Source organism: Anthonomus grandis, chromosome 8, assembly GCF_022605725.1.
Source record: "Anthonomus grandis grandis chromosome 8, icAntGran1.3, whole genome shotgun sequence".
NCBI lineage: Eukaryota > Metazoa > Arthropoda > Insecta > Coleoptera > Curculionidae > Anthonomus > Anthonomus grandis.
Genome location: NC_065553.1, coordinates 22,831,935 through 22,854,219, shown reverse-complemented (window position 1 = coordinate 22,854,219; position 22,285 = coordinate 22,831,935). Strand labels below are relative to the sequence as shown.

At 33.4% G+C, this 22,285-nt stretch overlaps 1 protein-coding gene across 8 annotated transcripts in view; it reads left to right on the top strand.

The window, feature by feature from the left end:
• LOC126739372 (caskin-1) overlaps window positions 1-22,285 on the top strand; it is a 576,780-nt gene that overhangs the window by 432,612 nt on the left and 121,883 nt on the right. For 4 of the 8 annotated variants that reach the window (XM_050445020.1, XM_050445021.1, XM_050445022.1 and 1 more), the window contains exon 2: window positions 11,392-11,937. The exons of the other annotated variants lie outside the window; for them this stretch is intronic. In XM_050445020.1, the coding sequence (XP_050300977.1) occupies window positions 11,517-11,937 (421 nt within the window). In that variant the 5' untranslated portion in view covers window positions 11,392-11,516. The remainder of the gene's footprint in view (window positions 1-11,391; window positions 11,938-22,285) is intronic. 8 annotated transcript variants of the gene reach the window in all.

The window sequence follows — 22,285 nt, the reverse complement described above, 5'->3', positions numbered from 1 at the left end:
CCTGACTACTACTGCCTTCTGCTCCTTAAGGATTATCCCCACATAAGATTAATTAGGATTTGAATTTTCTAATTTTGTAAGTGTACAAACTTTTGTTTCTATTATAACTTGGTTTACCCTTGCTAACCCATTTTTCTTTCGGGAAGTCGTTAAATATACAGTAAAGTAGATGAGTTTCCGACTTCAAAAGCACACCTCATAAATTCATGGCCTGGGAAATAAGCTGGCGGGGTAATTTATATTTTAGAATTTTAAGCGGTCGCGTACCATGTATTTGCGTTTGAAGGATTCTGTTTAAATGGTCTAGGCAGTTAATACATACTACATTATTTTTATTATAAATGAAAGGAATGGTTAAAATTTAAAAAAAGAAGGTTTATTCCAGATAGTTTAGGTTATTGATTTTCAGTCCAGCTCTTTCACTATTTCTTACAGGTAATGTTCTGTATTTAAAATTTAGCTCTTGTAGCAAAGAATTAGCAAGAAACCAATAGGATTCAGAAATGTCCATAGCATCCAGTTCCATCTTCTTGTTCACAGGTACCTTGCATATCATCAGAAAACATTAGGTTCTCACCCAATTTCCTAGGAAGTACTATCATTCATCATAACCTTTTATCTATATGGCACGAATTGTCGCGTGAAAAACACTTCTTGCGCCCACCGACGATCCCATAATGGAGTATCTATAAAGAAATACACATTTTTCCTTTATGTTTTAAATAAATTACACACTTCATTAAAATTAAAAAAAAAATAATAAGGGATATCGTCATTCAATAATACGATGACAATGAGATACAATACGAGTCGCGCACCTTTTGTAATGCTAATGATATCATCGCCCGTTTTCTTCGAATCCACGTGAGGGCATAGATATCCTCCGATTTTCGAAAACAATACGACCATTAGCTCGAAAACGTGCGAAGAATAGTTCGCCGACGACAATGCGGCACTCGGTGCAGTAATTTTAAGTTTGCCCCTTCCTCTTCACGTAATTTCGGCGGCGTTTGAAACCAGGAAAACTTTTCATTATAATAATACTGTTTCATGCAAATATGAAAGAGTTTTGGGAAAATAGAGCATCTAATTGGAATATCATTATTTGCCAATCATAAGAAACTCTTACAACATAATCAAAGGCAATTTTCATAACCAACATGGGCAATTGATTAAAAGTTTCAACCATATCAGCTTTCTCAAACATCAATTTTATTATGGGTGAAAACCTCCACTGTCTTTAGAATAAATAAAATAAAGAAGAGAGTATAAATATGAAGAGAATAAATAGAATTTCAAATTACTTCTTTATTAGTTAAAGGGCTTGTGACTTAAGAGACCAGAATGTAACTAGAGTCGAGCAATGCCTGGCAAAAAGAGACTAAAGGCACTTTTAATATACAAATTATTCACGTGGATCTATGGTCATTAGGACAAGCAGCTAAAGAACTTATGGAAAAAGACACTCTTATGTGCTGAACGTCTTTTAAGGGTTAAGCAAGATAAGCAGAGAAATATGAAGAAGAAGAACTACACGATGAAGATCTAGGAATGGCTTCTTATTTATCAAATTTATCTGAAGGTCTTCTTTTCTTGCATATCTCTTGAGAATTTTTTTTTCTAGACCTTGTTTCTTATTTTTCGTCTCTCCGGGGAAATTTAAGATAAGCAGAGGTGATGTTTGGCAAAGACCTTTCCTGGCTCCTCATGCTGAACTTTCTCCATGTTTTTCTACTTCTTTTGTTTATTTCTCGAGACGATCATCACATGAGAGTCTCATCTTCTATACCTTTTTTAGCTGCTTGACCATGAACCTACGTGCTTAATTTGTATGTGGAAAGTGTCTTTAGTTTATTCTATTTAAAAATTTATTAGTTACCTTCTGGGCTCCCTAGAGAGAAGAGCAATGCAGTCAATAGCCTTCAGCTGATTGGGAAGAACTTGGATTTTAATTTTCACGAGGATAGTAGAGGTTTCAACGTATGATTGATGACTGAAAAACAGTAGTTGCTATAAGTCAGTTCTTCTCTAGTATAAAATAAACTAGACCTCCATTCTTACTTTTTGCCTCCAAGGGAATGTACTGGAGAAGGAGATATGATTTTTGGCAAAAACCTTAATCCAGATAAATATAATAATCAGGGATTTCTGCATCTTTTGACTAATGCATCGAAACCCCTTGGAATCTTTAAGTCACTCTTGTTCTATCAAGGGCACTTTACTTAAGTCACGTCGTAGACGTGACTTAAGTAAATAGAGAACAGAAATTAATTAGAGGATCATCTCTACACCTACTTGAAGAGATCCCTTTCCGAGAAAATTAGATACATTTATTTTGAAACTATAAGCCTCGTTGAAATACAAGGCTAGATGACGAGCTAATGATGATCTCCTCACAACAGCATGCAATAAACAGATTAACATAAATTCATAAGTGAACTTGGCAACATTACATGGGCAGTATCTGATTATTCTATTTATGCAGATCACACGTGAGTTATTTGACCATAGTCATCACAAGATACTTGCCGAAATATCTTAGGGTGTTATTCTACTTAGAAGTCAAAGGAAATAAGAAAACCTATATGCTGCATTGTGTGATGAACGAATTCAACCTTGATTCCTATTTTTCATCTCCTAGGAAATATGCGAGAGAAGGAGAGCTAACTTCTGGCGAAAATCTTGATTCAGACAAATTTCATAATTAGGAATTCCTCGATCTATATTCTGAACTTCTAGGAGGACTCATCTCCCAAGAATAGACCAAAGAAGGGCTTACTTCTGGCGATAAATTTAATTACGATAAATTTAAATATTAGAGTTATTCCTTATTAGAACTGAATAAAGCTCTGGTTGCTCTTCAGTCTAGAGTGATCAGAAACTAGTTAGAGATCATGGATTGTTGAGCAAACTTCTTGTATCTGCAATGGTATTTCCTCATCTGATACCACTTCAATAACACTAGATCAGGTGATCTAGAAAGTAATTTGAAATGGATTCGAATGCATAAAGCTGCTGAAGTTCTTCAGCAAAAAACTCGACGAAATATATACAGAGCATCAACTTTTCTTCTTAAGTATGAGTTTAGCTAAAAGTTCTTGAATAATTATTACCTTGATAAGCAAAGAGAGAACACCTGAAATTGGATGAATGCTGGTTGAAAGCAGTACACTTTATTTGTGCAGATCATACACGGGTCTTTCACCATAGTTATCACTAGATACTTGTAGAAATGTCTCAGAATATTGTCCTACATAGAAGCCAAAGGAAACATGGTAGATAAAACTCTGGATCATGTGATGAACTAAACTTTGATTCCTATTTTTCAACTCCTAAGAGATATGCGAGAGAAGGAGAGCTGACTTCTAACGAAGACCTTAATTCAGATAAATTTGATAACTAAAAATCCTATGCGAGTAAACAGGTTTTCATTGCTAGACCATCGCAGACTAAATTAGAATCTGATATGCAGTTAATATACAAATTGACGACAGGCAGTAGTGCAGTTTTTCCAAACCCAACCCACCATCTTGATAGTTTATGGCTGAAAGGTCACCAATTAATTAGAATCTTTCTGGGAGTTAGTACACATATTGAGGAACGGAAGTTAGGCAGGTTGTCACAGCTCAACCAATTATGTTGTATTAGAAAAATATTATTTCGTGGTAGTTTTTTGGCTGAAAAGTTGAGTTAAATTAATCGTTTATAGGGAGTTTTTGCTGATGTTAAGAACAGCCATTAGTGCATTTGTCCTAACCCAACCTGCTATCTTAATCGTTTATGGCAAAAAGATCAAAAGTTAATTTAGAATGTTAAGATTAAGATAAAAAGTTGTGCAGTTTGTCCCTACCCATCTCACCTATCTTGTGTTAATAAAAGGTTTTTCCTTGGTAGTTTTAAAACTGATGGATCGCAAGATTATACAAATTTTAAAGGCAGTTAATACTCATGATAGGAACAGAAAATAGTGCAGATTGTCCCTATCCAACCTAACCTTTTTATGTTATATAACCTTTCTATATCCTGCAATTCTAAAAGCACTCATATTTCCCAAGAATACTCCAAAGAAGAGCTTTTTCCATGTAAGAGACTTGATAACAGTAAAGTGGATAATAAAAGAGTCATTTCTGGCTAGAAGTGATGAGAGTGAGAAGTGCTATCACAGCTAAGCTCTAAAATTAGGTAAAAGTGAGAGTACACCTGTGTTTTCTATGTTCACCACAATACACTTTATCATGCGTGCTCACTATGAAATAAGATACTGTAAACAAAGAACGCAGCAATGGTTGATATGCTACATGCTTTCTTCCAGGGGAATAGTAACTGGTCTGGGCCCAGTTTCTTTCAAATATTCGGAAAAATATTTGGTCATTGGTAGTTCACTTCGTTAAGAACTAAGATATAAGGACTTTCTCAATCTTGTCAAGAGTATTCTATTTAAGTCACGTTGACTTGGTTGCTTTTCAGTCTAGAGATACTAGAAAGTAATTACAGAACGAATATTGGCTGAAAGCAATATACTTTCCTTATGCAGATCATACGTGGGATTTCTGACTATTGTCATTACCAGTTACTTCGCAAAAATGGCTCAGGTTATCGTTTTTGTTAGAAGCCAAAGGAGGTGTGGCAGAAGATACTTTGGATTATATGAGGAACTGAACCTTGTTTCCTATTTTTTATCTCTTATGAGGTATGCTAGAGAAGAAAGGTAACCTTAATACAGATAAATTTAGTCACTAAGGAGATATTCCTGGTTCTCCAGGATATATACTAGAATTAGAGAAGAGATATTGAGCTTTCTATCTTAACTTTGATATCGCGAGTATAGTCTAGGATCAAAGAAAAAAAGCCATGGCATGTGCTCCTGTGTTATTTTTTAGTATTTCGAGTACAAGTAAGTCTTCCAGAAAAGATACTTTCCCTTAATCGCTTGCTAGCTTGCAAAAAATAATTCGAAAACCAAGAGTTTCCAGGGGCATATATTCATGTATTATTCTTTAAGATGTCTTGTATGGTTGAAATGCTACAGGCAATAATTTCTCTTCCAGGGGATTGGCTAGGACAATATAGAAGAGCTGATTTCTGTTTAAGAGCTTTTTGGTACAGATAAATTTATGAATTAGAGAATTATTATTGGATAGAAACAATGAACGAAGAAAAATATTCAATGCTTAGATGTTAGCCTAGAGTATTTGGTCCAAAACAACTATGAGAGGTTTTGTGCTCCAATTTAGGTAAATTTTACCGTTAGGGGGCCATTCCTGATTCTCCACTACATTTACTAGAGTTAGAGAAGAGTCATGGCAAGTCGTGTCTTTGACTTTCCCATGAGCATATCGCAAATGTTCTCAGCATTACTACCACGAGATACTTGACAGAAGGATTCTAGGAGCATAAAGAAGATAAGCCATGGCGTGAGCTTGTGTGTTCTTCAATATTTCCTTCTAACTAATAATGAGATTATTGTTTCTCCTTATGGATTAGATGAAAAATTTGAGTAATTATACGTGAGTCTTCGATAGAAGAGATACTCTTTATCTTGCTTCTTTTCTCAAGCTGCACCTAGGGGTATGTTACTCTGAAAGATTTCTGATATAGTTGAAATTATACAAGCATTATTTTGTTTCAAGGAATTGGCTACTGGCTGACTTAAAGTCATTGTTAGATCGAAGCCAATCCAGTAAAGGGAGAAAAACGTTGGAACGTTAGATCTTACCCCAGAATCTTGTTTTCACGACCACCAAGCAAGGTTTTATTGTTAGAGTGGTAATCTATCTTTAGACTATAAGTGTTTTCATGGTCTAAATCTAAATCATCTTTTTCTTGAACATTTTCGATATTATGACGACTGATTTTTCTACTAATGATGCCTCCTTAAACAAAACGAATGTTGATTTAATAATAGTCTCCAGAATCGCATAAACATCTCATAAAATTTATAAATAGAAATGTGGTGTGCATTCAACCGCATTTTTTGTTTTAACGAACAACTTATTTCAATTAATGAAAAAATTCGAAAACAGTAAAGTATCCGTGAGGCAGCGCCATTGTTTATTGTCAAGCTGACCTCCGGAGGTCAATTTGATATCCATGTAACTTGTTGCGCCTTCATTGTGATGTCATTGTAAGATGCCGTTTCCTCGTGAAGATTTTTTTCTTGTTTTTATTAATAAATTGAGTGTTTCATGTTGTTGGTTCGATGATTATGGCAAAAACAATTATTTGCCTTCTAAGAAAATCATCCGAGATTTGACATTTAACACGCTTAGAATGCACGCGGAGCAACAGATGTTTTTCGGATTTATCATTGGCTCTTAGTAATACCGATTTTGTAATGTAACAATTTATAAAGTATGAGTCAAAATGCGATAAATACTGGGAAATTGTTGTTACACAATCAATAATCAAACATTTTGTTTTTATCCTTTTGTATTGCTTGTTATGCATATGTTTCTAATTGAAATAAGTATTACCTAGAAAAATTAATGATAGAATTTGTTTTTATGTGTATGAATTTAATCGTAGAATTAATATGCCAATTTATGATATTTTTTATTGAAAGTTCAATGTAATAAAAAAGCCATTTTCTATATTAAGCCTATAAAAATTTTTATAACAATAACATAATAGTTATATTTGGTAATGTAATATTTAGAGCTTATGTCATCAGCATATAAAGATTGACATAATTATTTACTAAAATATTTTTTTAACTTTGAAGCGCCATATCTCGAGATCAGTTTCTTCATCATAAAATATTTCTTTTACTAATTTTGTAGAGTACGTTCTAAGACAAATTTCTTAGAAGCTCTATGTTTTTTTTAAATATTTGCCATTCAAGACGTTTTAAACTTCCATATCTTATGCACAGTTGTTCTGACAAAAAAATATTGCTTTTACTATTTTTGTAAAGAAAATATTCTTTTCTACAAGTTAGCTTAAAACATTTTGCTCATAAATTCTATTGGTATTGAGGTATTTACTATTTTTAAGGTTTAAAACTCCATATTTCGTGAATAGCTGCTCTATTTGTATAGAGAATATTCTTTGCTACAAACTAGCTTACTAACTTTTAAGATATTTGCCATTTTTAGGGCTTAAAATTTTATATTTCTTGACCAGTTGCTCTGACAAAAATATTGCTTTTATTATTTTTATGGAAAATATTCTTTACTAAAAATTAGCTTAAAACATTTTGCTAATAAGTTCTACGGTTTTTGAGATATTTGATCGATATTATAGTTAAATACCTGGAATACAGAAAACAAAACTGAAATGTGCGGCAGATATAAAAAACATATCCCTTACAGTACCGAGATAAAAAAAATTGAGTTTGGGGTTTATATTTATTTTACGCCGATAAAGTTGGGTCAAAAGGTACGGAAAATTATTTTAAAAAATATTCGAAAGGGTTAAGGGAGGGATTTAGGAACGTATACAATTGTGTGTCTAGGGAGCCAACATTAGAAAAGCACAATTGTGACACAAAAATTATTACTTTGTATGGAATGAAATAAAACAGTTTTTATCTTTAGTTAAACAAAGAAAAACATTACATTTTAGGCAACGCATTCTGGACTCGACCGACATTTGCACCCTTCTAACCTGCATTTAACTGGGTTCTTCATTTCTTCATTCTTTGGCCAGTGTTCAAAACCATTAAAGCGTTTGTCTGCACAGGGCAAACTGGAAGGCATTCTTCTCTTTTTTATTTCATTTGCTTCAACGCTAGTCTCATCTTCTATATTTTCTTGGCATTCTGTTTCCTCCAATACACGCTTCTTAGTACCGGCAATCAGATATTCCCCAAGATTAAATCTAAATTCCAAAAGATCCTTAATATCTTTGCTTCGAAGTTTTTGACTATAACAATCCCTTCGATACTCCATCCAGCTGTTTAGTATTGCTAAGTCGAACAAATCGGCCTTAAGAGTACATTTCCGGGTTCGAAAGAAATATCGATAGTATTCCATCATTTGGTCGCAAACATCTACACCACCCATGTTTTCGTTGTATGATTTAACAACAGCTGGGCATGCTATGCCTAAACGTTTTTTTTCTGTTTTATTCCATCTTTGCACCTCAGTTTCCGGCTATCTGCCAAAAGCTGTGGATATCATTAAAACAGATTTATTATCTTTCCACTTTGCAATGCAAACGTTAAAAATCGTTTGAAAATATCATCGTTAAAACTTTCGAACTTACGAGGCAAAATATTGGCCCATGACGGTTAAGAGACAATCGACTCCATACAGGTGGGTCTCGATGACTTTGGATAAATCCAGGAATTCTCAACTTAGAACAACGTTTTCTACCTTAAATTGAAGGTGAAATATTTTCCCAGCGAATGCTGAGGATCATTTTAAAATATCTTCAGTGCTTCTGAACTTATAGGGTAAGCTGTCCGGTGTCCTAGTAACATACTAAGTCTTTTAAAATCTTTAAAATCGAATCGAATGTAAACCCAGTCAAGGCATCAGTCAGAGCACATAAACAACGTGCCTCGTTTCCAGCATTTCTGTTGGCTCACTAGATTCACTTAATTTGGATATGTTTCTCATCCCATTACTAATTATGCAAATAAATCGATTAGAAAGTAGAATTTTGGTCCCCAATTTTTTTCCGAATAGAAGGTAAACCACAGATAGTGAAAATCGTTTACCGTTTCCTCACCGGATAGTAGATCGTAAGGATAAAAGACAAATTGTATCTTTAACGTCATTAGAAAGGGGTTCTTTAACAACTTTGATAGCCTGAATGAGTACAAGGGATACTTTGTACCACCAATGCTCGTCTAAAAAAAATGAATATTTAACTAATCAAAGGCACCCCTCCAGGCTCAGAAGCTGATTTTCTTGCTGCCGAAATACAGAACATAGTATAGGTGAGAGTGAATGAAATAATGCCAGGAAGATCTTTTCTGTTTCGGTTTCAGAAAGGAGAAAAACACTCTCAAGGACAACGTCTTAGTTAAATGTAAAGTTACTAAGTTTGAATGGAATTCTCGGTTCATCTGGAATTAAAAAAAAAATTGCCATCCTATGATATTTCATTAGTCCCAACATCTTAGAAGAAAACAACTAACAGGGGTAGAAAAGCATCACAAGCAGCGTTAATTACCTCGTCACCTTATTAAAACGAATTAGTACAAAGCAATGCTAATAAAAATAAAGAAAATTTTACGTCTGGTAAGAACAAGGTTTTTTCTTAATCAAGCGAATATGACCTCGCTTTCCCAAAAATCACAGAAAAATAAAAAGCAGCAACAAATAGAAGTGAAGACGATAGGGCATAGTTTATGCCAGCGGATGACGACTTAGAGAGGTGGATGACTTACCTGGACAAAAGAAACCAGATAATTTAGATGATTTTAGATGTAGAGGTAGTGGATTTAATGTTTATAGCGTGTAATTTGCGGTGCCATGTCGACTGTGTAGGTACTGACAGAAACAATTACGTCTGTGATTTTTGTAGAAATTAAATGAAACGAAAAAGTTCAATTTTTTAACAATAAATCTTTATTAAAAAAATTTAAATGTACAAGTTAGTTCATGAAACTAAATCATCTGTCTGTGCATCAGATAACAAAATGCTGTTCTGAGAAAAAAGAAAAATCAAGATATCAATATTTCAGAAAAAAAAAATTCAAAACCACAAATAACCTAAGCTCTCAAATCAAAGACATATAACCGGCCCCTAAGAAACAACAAAGCCGTTCCTAAAACATTAGTTTTCCCCCTTCTCACTCTATAATTGAATGCTACTATGTTATCCAATACATATTTTCTGACTTAGCAATTATGATTTCTCATTGAATTATTCGTTCGACAGGTAAAATGTATAGCGTTTCAAAATTTACTAAAGATGTTAATGTAAAAAAATCAGAAGGGAGGAACATTTTCGACTTATCATGGATAGTCTTAAACCACTTTTGCAAACTTTTGATTTTGTCACCGTTTTATGTCATTTTGTTTTGATACTAAGAAAGCCTTTTAGTTCTTTAAATTTGTAAATATTATGCCTTAATTTATTGGGAGTAATTTCAACATGACAGTCCAGTTAATTTTATTACTACATTAATGAACAATAATACTGTTACAATCTGATTCACCGTTGATGTACAGAGAAAGAGCCATACATTTTGTTCTTGCAGTATTAAAACTAAGCAAGTTAGTATTTAGCCATGCATAAGTTTGTTAAATTTTATTTTTAGCAGCAATCATTGTTTCATCCCAACTATTTTCAGCAACAATGTTCACTGTGTTATCCGCGTATTATGATGTTTTTCCTCTAGGGTTTGGTAAATTAAATAAATCATTAATATATATCGGAAAAAGCACTGGTCTCAAAATTGTTTCCTGTGGAATCTCCGCTGATGAGATCCCCATTTCCAATAAATTAAATAATCACTAGTATAAGGTTAACAAGGAGGAAATAAACTTAAAGTCTTAAAAATGTAGCGTCTATTAGTTACTCGTTTTTAAAACTTGCAGCTATGGTTAGACTATAATAATTCACAATAAATTTACTTTATTTTAAGTACAATAACACACATTAAAGAACACTTATGATGTGATATGACACAGGTAAACGTGAGATAGTAACTACATCGTGTATCGTTATTAACTAAAATATAAATCAATGTATAACTAAAGATACTTCGGTCATCCTCCACTAAATTTATTTAAAAAATATTAATCCTAAAAGAAAAAAAAAACTTTTTTTTTGTTCTTGTTTACCAAAAATTATCGTATTGTCGTAATATTGGTCCCATTCTCATGTATCTTAATGTAACTTTTATGTCTTCAACGTTCAATTATTTGTTAATTAATTAAGCTTTTTATCATATTATGGATGCCATTTTTATTAATTTTTGTCGTTTTAAGCTTTTAACCTTGTCTGAGGTACTAGATCTGTAAGATGTATTAACGGAACTCCTTAATTTGTTATCCCTGATGATGGACATGTTATATGTCCGAAACATGTAGGATTAATATTTTTTAAATAAATTTAGTGGAGGATGACCAAAGTATCTTTAGTTACCCATTGATCTATTAACTCCACTGCAAGAATGGACTACTTCTTCAACTTTAAAGTATAAATCTTTAAATACCAAATATTATTAGAATCCGATGCATTACCAATGTATTTCATTATAAGAAATAAAAATAAATACAAACATGAAAAATAAAAAAGTTTTTCAAATTGAACATGGATCGAACCCAGGACTTAATAAAATGATGTTATTTAATTGAAATTTGACATCTTGATACTTATATAAGAACCTCCTAAGAAAACCGATTCTTATCTAAACCCTGCTCAGCCAAAACAACATCTTTCTCCACATCAAAAAAAAATAAAAAACGAAAAAACCGACATCGCTATTTCCAGGGCAAACCGACCGCCTAATCCAGAGGAAATCCAGAAAAATGCCCGAAATCGCTCCGCAATCGATCGCATAATTCTCACATCCCTATAACGACCGACGAGAGAAATCCAGTCAGCTTTTGTAAAAAATGGCAACGATTTGTTTCCGTCCTCCGCCTCTACCCCCGAATAAAAAATCGAACGCGACGACTTCCCGCGGTAATAACAAAAAAGGGCAGCAACAACAACAACAAACTTTTAACAATACTTCTCCCCTGTCGTCGACTTATTTGAGTTTCCGCGATCCCTCCGAGGACTTTGTTGTGTCAGTTGATAATATCGAACTGAAATACTTCGAAAAGAGGGCGAAACGTGGACGCAGGGTGTCACACACTAACTCCCTTAATCGCGGAAGAGGGTGTAAGACCGTGTTGACTAGGAGTCACTCCGAAGGAAACCTGGATAAAACTGGACTCGAGGAGGAAGAGGAGGAGGGAGATGTAGTGAATCAACTGTCGATCAGTAGATATATGAGGGTGCTCAGTGGGAGCTGGAAGAACTTATTAAACTGTAAGTGTTGCAGCGATTAACCCTCAAGTGCACATAATTAACATTAGTAATTATTTGGTTTCCTAATCCAGATTCACCATAGTTGCTGGCTTTTACTAATTTTTGTTTATTTGAAGCTCATTGTCTCCTAAACAGATGCTCTCACAAGAAAAATCTATTTGCTGATTTTATATGAGATTTGTTTGGCGTTAAGTTTCTTTTATACAAGTTTTCTCATAAATTATATGGTTTCTGATATTTGCTAAAGAAGCAAGTTGAGTCATGAAGATGTACTTTAACTTTTTAGATTTGGAGGTGCATATCTCGTAAAGAATTGCTCTAACGTAAATATTGTTTAGCACTAATCCTAGAAAAAATTTTATTATATGAGCTTTAAGTTATTTTAATATATTCTCATGTTTTTAGGTTTGAAGCTTTATATATTATGAGCAGTTTGTTTGATTTAAATAGTGTTTTTGTTAGTTTTACAGGAAATTCGCTCAGGCACATTTTAGCTTAATATACTGAGCTCAAAAATTCTACTGTTTTTGAGATATTTGCAAACGAGACAAAGTGTGCTAAGAATCTATGGCTGCATTTTTATCTTAAAAACTTCGTATCTCGTAAGCAGTTAGTGTGACAGGAACAGTGTCTGTACAGAAAATCCTTCCAACTCTATTTTAGCTTAATAGATTAGGCTCAAAAATACTACTATTTTTCAGAGGCAGACTCTGCTATAAAAAATACTTAATTTTTTTCAGTTTAAAGCGGCATATCTCGTAAACAGATACTTTTACATAAATGGTGTTTTTACAAGTCTTACAAGAAATCTTGTCAAATACATCTTAGCTTTATAAGCTGAGCTAAAAATTCCTATTTCTTTTGAGATATTTGCAAAAGGGGCAAATTGGACCATGAATCTGTCTACATTTTAAGTTAAAACCTCCGTATCTTGTGAGAAGTTTGTTTGACAGGAAAAGTATTTTGCAAGTTTTATAGGGAATCTTCTCAAATGCATTTTAGCTTTATTCATTAGCTTTAAAACTTCTTTCATGTAAACTAGATTAACTGGTAAAACAATTAGTTTACGGTTGTTTAAATATATTTTTCTGAAATCACTTATCCGGCTTTACAGCAAGAAAAATATAATGAATCTTCCTCTTTCCGTTTTCTTTTCCATTGTGGTCTGTCATACTAAAAGTGTATTTTTATGGCTTAGGTGATCCACATACGAGAAGCACCATTTTATTACGATCGTCCATGATACCAGGGACTGAGATGCTTGAAAACAGAAAAAATATTTATATATAATTTGTTTATTCTTCATGGTTTCAACTACATCGTGATTGAAATATTGCTTGTCATAGGTAATTTGTCCTAATACATACGCAAAGTATCATTTCATTTCGATCATCAGTAGTACTTGGAAGTGCGATGTCAGAAATAAAAATCTTAAAATCGTATCTTTTATACGTAGTTTGTCCAACATCTACCCTTTCATTACGTCCATGTTACTTGGGCTACCATATCTGCATCTTTGCTACTACTCAGTTCTCAATTAAGATCTAAATTATATATATTTTTTTACAGTATATAATATCTCAATTCAGTCTGAGATAGGTTATTATAAAACTTCGGACTTTCCACTTTTCGCAGGCTCTACCGCTTCTCACGTCTCTATTGTGGTCTGAATAATCGTAAAATCCAGTGCTTTTTATGTAATTTATTACACTATATACGAGAGGCATAATTTAGTATGAATACATCGTCCATGGTTATTGGTATGAGATGTACTATGTCATGAAAATAGGAATATTAATTTTTCCAACTTTTCTTTTTCTATGGCATTTGCTCATGTTTAAATAAACAACCATATTTAATACATCTACTGTTATACTCCTTATTATACTGTACATACTCCTACTGTTTTTGAGATATTTGCAAAAGTTGCCGATAGTCAACCGATCAGTCACGATTAATTATATTTTCAAGAATAGTGGTTTTGAAATTTATATATTGACTTTTCGCAACTACGTTTTAGCCTTCTACTCTAAGCTTAAAAATCTTAGTGTTCTTGAGATATTTTTAAACGAGGCAAAGTGAGCCAAGAATCTATGCTTCTATTTTTTAAGCTAAAACCTCCGTGTCTTCTAAGCAGTTAGTTTTATAGGAATAGTATTTTTACAAGTTTTATAGGGAACCTTCTCAGCTATTATTTAGCTTAATACACTGAGCTCAAAAATTCTTTTGTTTTTGAGATATTCGCCAAAGAGGCAAAGTGAGCCATAAATTTATGGCTGCATTTTGCTTAATCTAAAACCTACATATCTTGTAAACAATTATTTTCACATAAATAGTGCTTTTGCAAATTTTACAGAGATTCTTCTAAGCTATATTTTGAGCTTAATATATCGAGCTCAAAAAAATCGTAATATTTTTGAGATATTTACAAACGAGGCAAAGTGAGCCAAGAATCTATGTCTATATTTTGTAAATTAAAACCTGTGTCTCTTGAAAACAGTTAGTTTGACAGGAATAGTGTTTCTAATTAGTGGTCTTCTTAGATATTGGCAAATGAAGGAGACTGTGCTATAACGAAATACTTAAATTAGTTGTAATGTAGTTTCGAGATGTCCCCAATAATGAAAAATCACTTAAAAGAAATGATACTGAAACCTTTCATTATAAAAAGGCAGATACAATTTTTAGTAAGAGTGACTCTAACTTAATCGACTGAGCGGATTGAGCACCCCACTTGGAGGTCTCTGATTTATAAACTGGCAAGGCAATCTCTTGAGTGTCCTATGTTAAATTTCACTATTAAAAAATATCTGATGCAGGGTTTCAAGGTGAAATTATCAGCCTTTTCACTTCAGCGCAGTAGTTGAAAGTGTATTCCAAAGTGTTATAAGCTTCCGTAATAATTTTTCTAGCAATCGTGAACGAAAACAAGATCGGGTTATCCCCATAAATTAAGAAATGTGCTCAGAAAAATTAAAACTATATGATTCCTATTACTCAAGCAGCATAAGCCTTAACAGCCATGCTATCAAAACACAGTGACTTACCAGACCCAGACTTAGTACTTACCCAACTTACCCTAGCGCCGGGGCAGCCTGCTTCTTAGGGGCGGAAAAATGCTTGACAAGAATTTCTGCAGAAGCAGATGTTTGCAGTTGCTGAATAATAAATGAAAAAAAAATCGTTCTCAATCAATCAAAATTCCTTTTTCCCTATTACTTCTGTAGCAATTATAATTTGATATTTTTTCTTTGCGGCCGAATTGCCACATAGTAATGCCTCCTGATATTGCCGCTCCATGACCGTGCGATGATTTCCAAATTTGACAACGTTATGGCAGAGCACCTTAGACGCATCCAGAGCAATAAAAACTTGAAACGGTTTCCCCACTATTTGGGCCCAATTATTCAAAATGAGATAATCTCGCTAATTTCGGCAGAAATCAATAAAATTATTTTATCTGACATACGAAAAAATACGTATTTTTCAATCATACTGGATGGTACCCCTGATGTTGCGCATAAAGAACAATTATCAATCATAATTAGAGTTGTGGATGTAATAAATGACTTAAAAAAGATAAGAATATTTTTTCAAGAGAACATTTTTTTAGGATTCTGCCAGATTACTGACGTAACAGGCGAAGGCATATCAAATTTTATGACCGAAAAATTAAAGGAATTAAATTTGGATATTTATAAATTGCGAGGATAAAGCTATGACAACGCAGCCAATATGAAAGGCAAAAATAAAGGAGTGCAGCGCCAAATTTTAAATATAAATCCTCGAGCTTTTTATGTGCCCTGCACTGCACATTCTTTAAACCTTTTGGTAAACGATGCTGCTCGATCGACCTTTGAAACAGCAAACTTTTTTTATTTAGTCCAAGAACTATATGTATTTTTCTCTTCTTCCACCAACCGTTGGGATATTTTTAAAAACCATTGTAAAGGACTGACACTAAAAGCTTTATCAGATACTAGGTGGTCAAGTAGAATAGATGCCTTAAAACCACTCAGGCACTGTTTTGAAGATGTGTGTAACGCTTTGGAAGATTTGAGAGATGATGCAAGTAAGGATATGTCTGCGAGGAATCAAGCAAAAAATATTTTAGAAAAAATAATAAGTTACAAATTTGTATGCTCGCTGGTAATGTGGTAGAAACTACTTGAAAGGGTCAACGTTGTCAGTAAGATTTTGCAAGATCCAGAACAAAATTTGCCCAGAGTTAAAGAATGTTTGACAAATCTTTTGGAATTTTTACAAAGTAACAGATGTGATGAAAAGTTCAACGATCTATTAGATGAAGCAAAGAAAATTGCCCAAGATGTTGAGGCGGAAACAGAATTTCCTGTAACCCGAATTCGAAGGAAACGTCAACCATTTAGTTACGAAATTGCAAACGAAAATGTCATCGATCCAACAGACAATTTCGAAATTAATTTATATTTTTATATGCTAGACGTTTCCATTAATTCAATCAAAGACAGATTCGTTTTGATAAACAAAGTTAATGAACCATTTTCATTTTTAAACTCTCTATTTGACTTAGAGCTTTATCCGAATCAATTGTTGATGAAATGCTACCAAGATCTACACCTACTTCTCACAGATGAGGCAAGAGATGAAAAAGACATAAATGGTGACGACTTATTCAGTGAAATCAAAGTGATACGCACTTTCATAAAATCGAAGGCAAGCGCGGAAAAATTACTTAAATGTTTGGTAGCCGACGGCTTGGCTTCAAATTTTCCAAACCTGTCCATATCTCTCAGAATATATTTAACGTTACCAGTGTCAGTGGCAAAAGGAGAGAGATCCTTCAGCAAACTTAAGTTGATAAAGAACCATCTGAGATCCACGATGTCAAATAAGAGACTAAATAATTTATCAACAATTTCGATTGAACACGAAATTCTTGAGAGTGTGGATATTCAGTCGTTAATTAAGACTTTTTCCGAAGCGAAAGTCAGAAAATATATTTAGTTGCAATAATTTTACAGTTCCTCTTGTTATATAAAGTAACGTAATTTATTAATATTTAATATAACTTATTACTTGCTACTTTTGTGTTTTTCTTTTTACTGGCCATAGCCTTTATGTTTTGCGTATATTTCTAATGACGTTGTTAAGTAACTTTTTATTATATTATATAAAAAAAATGTTTTTTTTTTAAGCAGGGGTGGGGAGGAGGTAGTAAAGCGTGGGGGGGGCTTGGGCCTCCAAGGAGGCTCCAACCCGAATCCACCCTTGTCAGGGGCGGTGTGGACACTACTTGCCCCGGGGCGCCTCATACCTTATAGACGGCACTGCTTACCAGTAAAATTAAACCCCGACCACAAACTGAGAGATCTAGTAAATGATATGGCTATAGAATACAATTTTTTGTTGTAATTAACTGAGATTGCAGGATAGAGAAAATGGGAATTTTATATCAGAAGAACCCACTCACACAGCCCCTCACGTCTTAATCCAAATCATTTCAAATTGCTTTGCTACTCAGTAAATTCAAAATCGTCTTGTTTTCTTGCATATGCTACTCATCATTATCATAAAGCTGTAAATCACACACGGAATATGTAAAGGTGACCACGTTACATCATTCCACGACATTTTCCAGTTCAGTGTTGTTCAATTCTGTAATAATGGTCAAATGCTCATGGATTCTGTACTACTGAAAAGCAATTTAAGTTTATGTCATCTGCAAAAGATGCGCATTTTTCACAAGCTTTACAAAGAATCTTCTTACCAAGTACTTAACCAACTAACGGAAAACCGATATAGTAGGTAGCTGGTATATGTGGTCATCAAGTAAACTTAACAAATATGGATTCAACTGCCTGGAAGAATAAAACTATGCTTGTGTCCTCAACTGCCTAGAAGAACTGACAGATTACTTTTAAGGCAAAAGAGTGAAACAAACAGGAAATGCTATAACGCTGATATTTTGACCAACAGTTGACGCACCTAATAAAATGTGAAACTAACAACTTGGAAGTTTTAAATTATGACCTGGAAAGAATAAAACAGAATTAAATTGAAAAACAGACTGTTATGCAAAATAATGCAAAATAATGATGAAACAAATAGAAAACACTAAAACAAATTGACTGACAGCTGATACATGATTAGTAATTATGATTAAATAGAGTAAAATTAAGGCGAGCTTAAATCTGGCTTTCATTGACGGGTGCATGCAGTAAAAACTTAACAATTACAACAAATTGTTTCCAAAAACTGCATTTTCTATGAAGTGGAACTGAGAGAAGAACGAGTATGTAGTTCAAACTACCTAGAAGATTGAAACCCTATGTCAATACATTTTAACTCAACACATTAATCTGAAAAATCTTACTGTTTTATAGATATCTTTTTAAAAGAGGCAAAGGGAGCCATGAATCTATAGCTGCATTTTTTTAAGTGAAAACCCCATATCTTGCAAGCTGTTAGTTCTACAGAAATAATGTTTTTATAAGTTTTACTGGTGATCTTCTCAGCTACGATTTAGGTTAATACACTCAGGTCAAAAGTCCTGTTTTTGAGTTATCTGCAAAAGAACCAGATTGTGCCATGAATAAATACTTAAATTCTTCCAGTTTAAAGTTGCATATCTTGTGAACAGTTATTTCTACATAAAAAATATTTTTACAAGTTTTACAGAGAATGTTCTTAGCTACATATACTGAACTGAAAATTTCTATTGTTCTTTAGATATCTACCAATCAAACAAACATTGAAGTAGTCAAGTTGCACTCGCCTGGTAAGCAGTTGCTCTTCTATGCATATTTTTTTTTATAATCTTATAAGGAACTCCAACGTTGCTGAATGTAAAGATTCTTAATGTGACCTATTGAAATAACCTCTACTCCCTAAACCAAAGAACTGATTAAATCTTTGTCACGACCCTTATTTATGGCCTAATGAAAATAATTCCCATAACCAATTCCTCCCTCGCTCAATTTTAATAAAACGCAAGGCCGAATTCTCTTGACAGCGTTACGCATAAAGACAAAACCTTTAACAAGGGTTGACACGGGCCACTTTATTAAATAATAACCGAGCGTTTAACTTTTACCAGTGGCAAAGGGGGTAAGGAGGGAGGGCTACTTAATCTCTCTTTTCCCAAGTTTCCACGAACTTTGAACTTTCTTTGGCCACACGCCTTCGCTTTTCTTCGTCGCAAACTCCAGTTCACCCCTTTTTAATATTCCCAAAGGTTTTATATAAATAATTGTTTATTTTTCGCTGACGTTATCGATTTTTCTACTTCATTTACTCCATCCTGGCCCCTCTCCCCTCCTTTTGCCCATATTATAATTAAAAATCACTCCGAAAGCTATTTAAGATATTAATCTGGAAAGGGTGAGAGAGCTAAAAGCAGTCACTTTAACATTGGGGGAAAGGGGGGATCTCCTATACACAATGGAGGACTGCATTGCAGACAAGAGAACGATACACAATGCGGAGGGTAGTTTATGATTTACAGTGGGGGGATGAAGGGAGTCTTACTGCTTTACGGTTTTGATCAGATTCGAGAGGTTTTATGTAGGCGCGGTATAGTGGGGAAAGTCAAGTGTGATAAGAGATTTAGGGCTAAATACTTGTAAATGTATGGATCAGTGAAGTTATTCAACACAAGTTTCTTTGGGGAAAAGCCCCTCAAACAAGCAGAGTAGTATTTTTTTACTAGGAGCTCAATATTTGCTAAACAATTACAGTAACAAAATAATCGGTTTATCACTTTTATAGGAAATTTGTTTAGCTGCAAATTTGATCATTACAACTTTTCTGATAAATTTTATAATTTTTAAGATACACTATCGGACAAAAGTAGAGCAACAAAGTTCAATTTTATTCATGTTTGAATAAAAAAAATTATTGGGTTGTGATTTTTCGCTAAGCTTAATGTCACACTATTTTAAGAACGGTAAATATTAATGATTATAAAAATTGATAAGAATGGGGGCAACAAATGTAGAGCAACAAATTGTATTTAACAGTATTTTATTTTACTTTAGTTCAACAAAAAATATTTAACACATTTAACAACAAAAACAATTGAAAGTAATATATTAGTAATTGATAGAATATCCATTATTATTAATTACTTGCTGACAACGGCGCGGCATTGAAGCAATCTACTTCTGAATGACATTTTCGGGAAGACTTGTCAGAACTTCACTAATTTTATTTATTAAGGATTGTTTATTTGGAAACATTTGGGTACGAATACGACGTTCCACTTCTTCCCAGAGATTCTCAATGGGGTTAAGATCTAGGGATTGTGCTGGCCACTGTAAAACACGAACATTATTTTTCCGAAACCACTGTTGAACAAGTTGTGAAGAATGTTTTGGATCGTTGTCCTGTTGAAAAATAAAACGCAATGGCATTTCCCATTCTGCATAAGGAAGCATAACATTCTGCAAGATATCCCTATGAACAAATCGGTCCATCGTATCATAATTAGGGCATTTAGGGTATTATTTATCATATTAGGGCCTACCCCATTCCATGAAAAACAACCCCATAAAAATACACTACCTTTACCATGCTTAATTGTAGGTGTTACGTATTTAGGATTAAACCTTGTATTGATTGGTCGCCTCACACGCCTCATTCCATCAGAATTGAATATTTTGTAGCTCGTTTCATCACTGAATAGAACTTTTTTCCAGTCATTGACGGGTTCTTTGTACTGTTCGTATACCAACCGTAATTTCTGGAATTTCGGCAATAATTCGAGGTGCGGACTTCCAAGAATCATTTTGGGACATCCTTTTGATGCGTCTGTCAGTCATTACTGATGTTTTCCTTGGCCTTCCTGATTTTGGCAACTTCTCTAAATGTCTCCTCTCATTATACGATGATATTATTTTGGACACAGTGTACCGGGGTAACTCAGACTGTCTTGAAATATCGGCTTGTTTGTTAACTTCCACGAATCCATTCACAACTCTTTGTTTCAAGTCTTTTGAAATTGGAATTCCTCTCGACATGATTAATCTTACACAGAAATGTTAAAAAAAACATGAAAATCACCTTACACAATTATTTTATCCCTTTACTTTTGCTAAAACCCTTCTTTTGAACAAATTATTTGAATGTTGCTTTACTTTTGACATATTTAAACTTAAACGTCAAAATAAGATCATTTGTTTTGATTGCGAAAATTTTTGTTGAAATTGATAATCATAGCCTACTTTGTAGTTTTAAAACTTAGTGGATTTGTATACATTTCATGCATTTATAATTTTAAAATCGGTATCTGCAAATATTTCTGGAAGTGTTGCTCTACTTTTGTCCGATAGTGTATCTGCAAAAGAAACAAACGGTGTCACAAAAAAATATTTTGATTGTTCAAGTTTAAAGCTCCATATCTCCTAAGTAATGACATAAAATGTTTTTGTATACTTGCAAAGGAACCACACTGTGTCACAAATAAATATTTTAATTTTTTAAGTTTAACGTGCCATATCTCGTGAACAGTCGGTATGACATGAAAAGTGTTTTTTGTAGTTATGCAGTAAATCTTCCCAGAAGTTTTATAGTTTAATACATTAACCAGAAAAATCCTACTGTTTCTGATATATTTACAAAGAAGTCATACTGTGTCACAAAAAATATTTTAATTTTTCAAGTTTAAAGTTCCATATCCCTTGAACAGTTAGTATGATATGAAAAGGGTTTTTATTTATTAATTATGCTGGAAATCATCTCAGAAATATTTTGGCTTCATAAATTTACTGACAAATTTTACTGTTTTTCAAATATTTTTAAAAAAATTAAATTGTGTCATAAATAAATACTTCAATGTTTTAAGTTTAAAGTTCCATATCTCGTAAACAGTTAGTGTGACATAATATGTGTTTGTAATATTTATGTCAGTCAATCTTGAAGTGTATATTTTAGCTTAATACATTTATTTCAAAAATCCTACTGTTTTTGAAATATGTATTTAAAGAGGAATCAAACGGTGTCACAAATAAATATTAAAATTTTGCAAGTTTAACATTCCATATCTCGGGAACAGTTATGACGTGAAAAGTGTTTTTACTAATTATTCAGGAAATCTTCTTATATACAGGGTGTCCAAGATAAGGATCCTAAGCATGGGGATCTCGGTACCTGTTGGAGATACAGCTTCGGTTAAATTAGGAAAAAGTTGTGCACTTTGAAGCGTATTTACATGCCGTTGAGAAACTTCAAAAATTTCCATGCCCTGCGGAGATATTTGGAAAAAACGCAAATTTGCCAATATCGATTTTATTTTTTCCTGGCTTTATTTTAAAAGATATCAAAAAACTATTGACAGTTTCTCATTGACACTTTTGAAGTAGTACGTGAT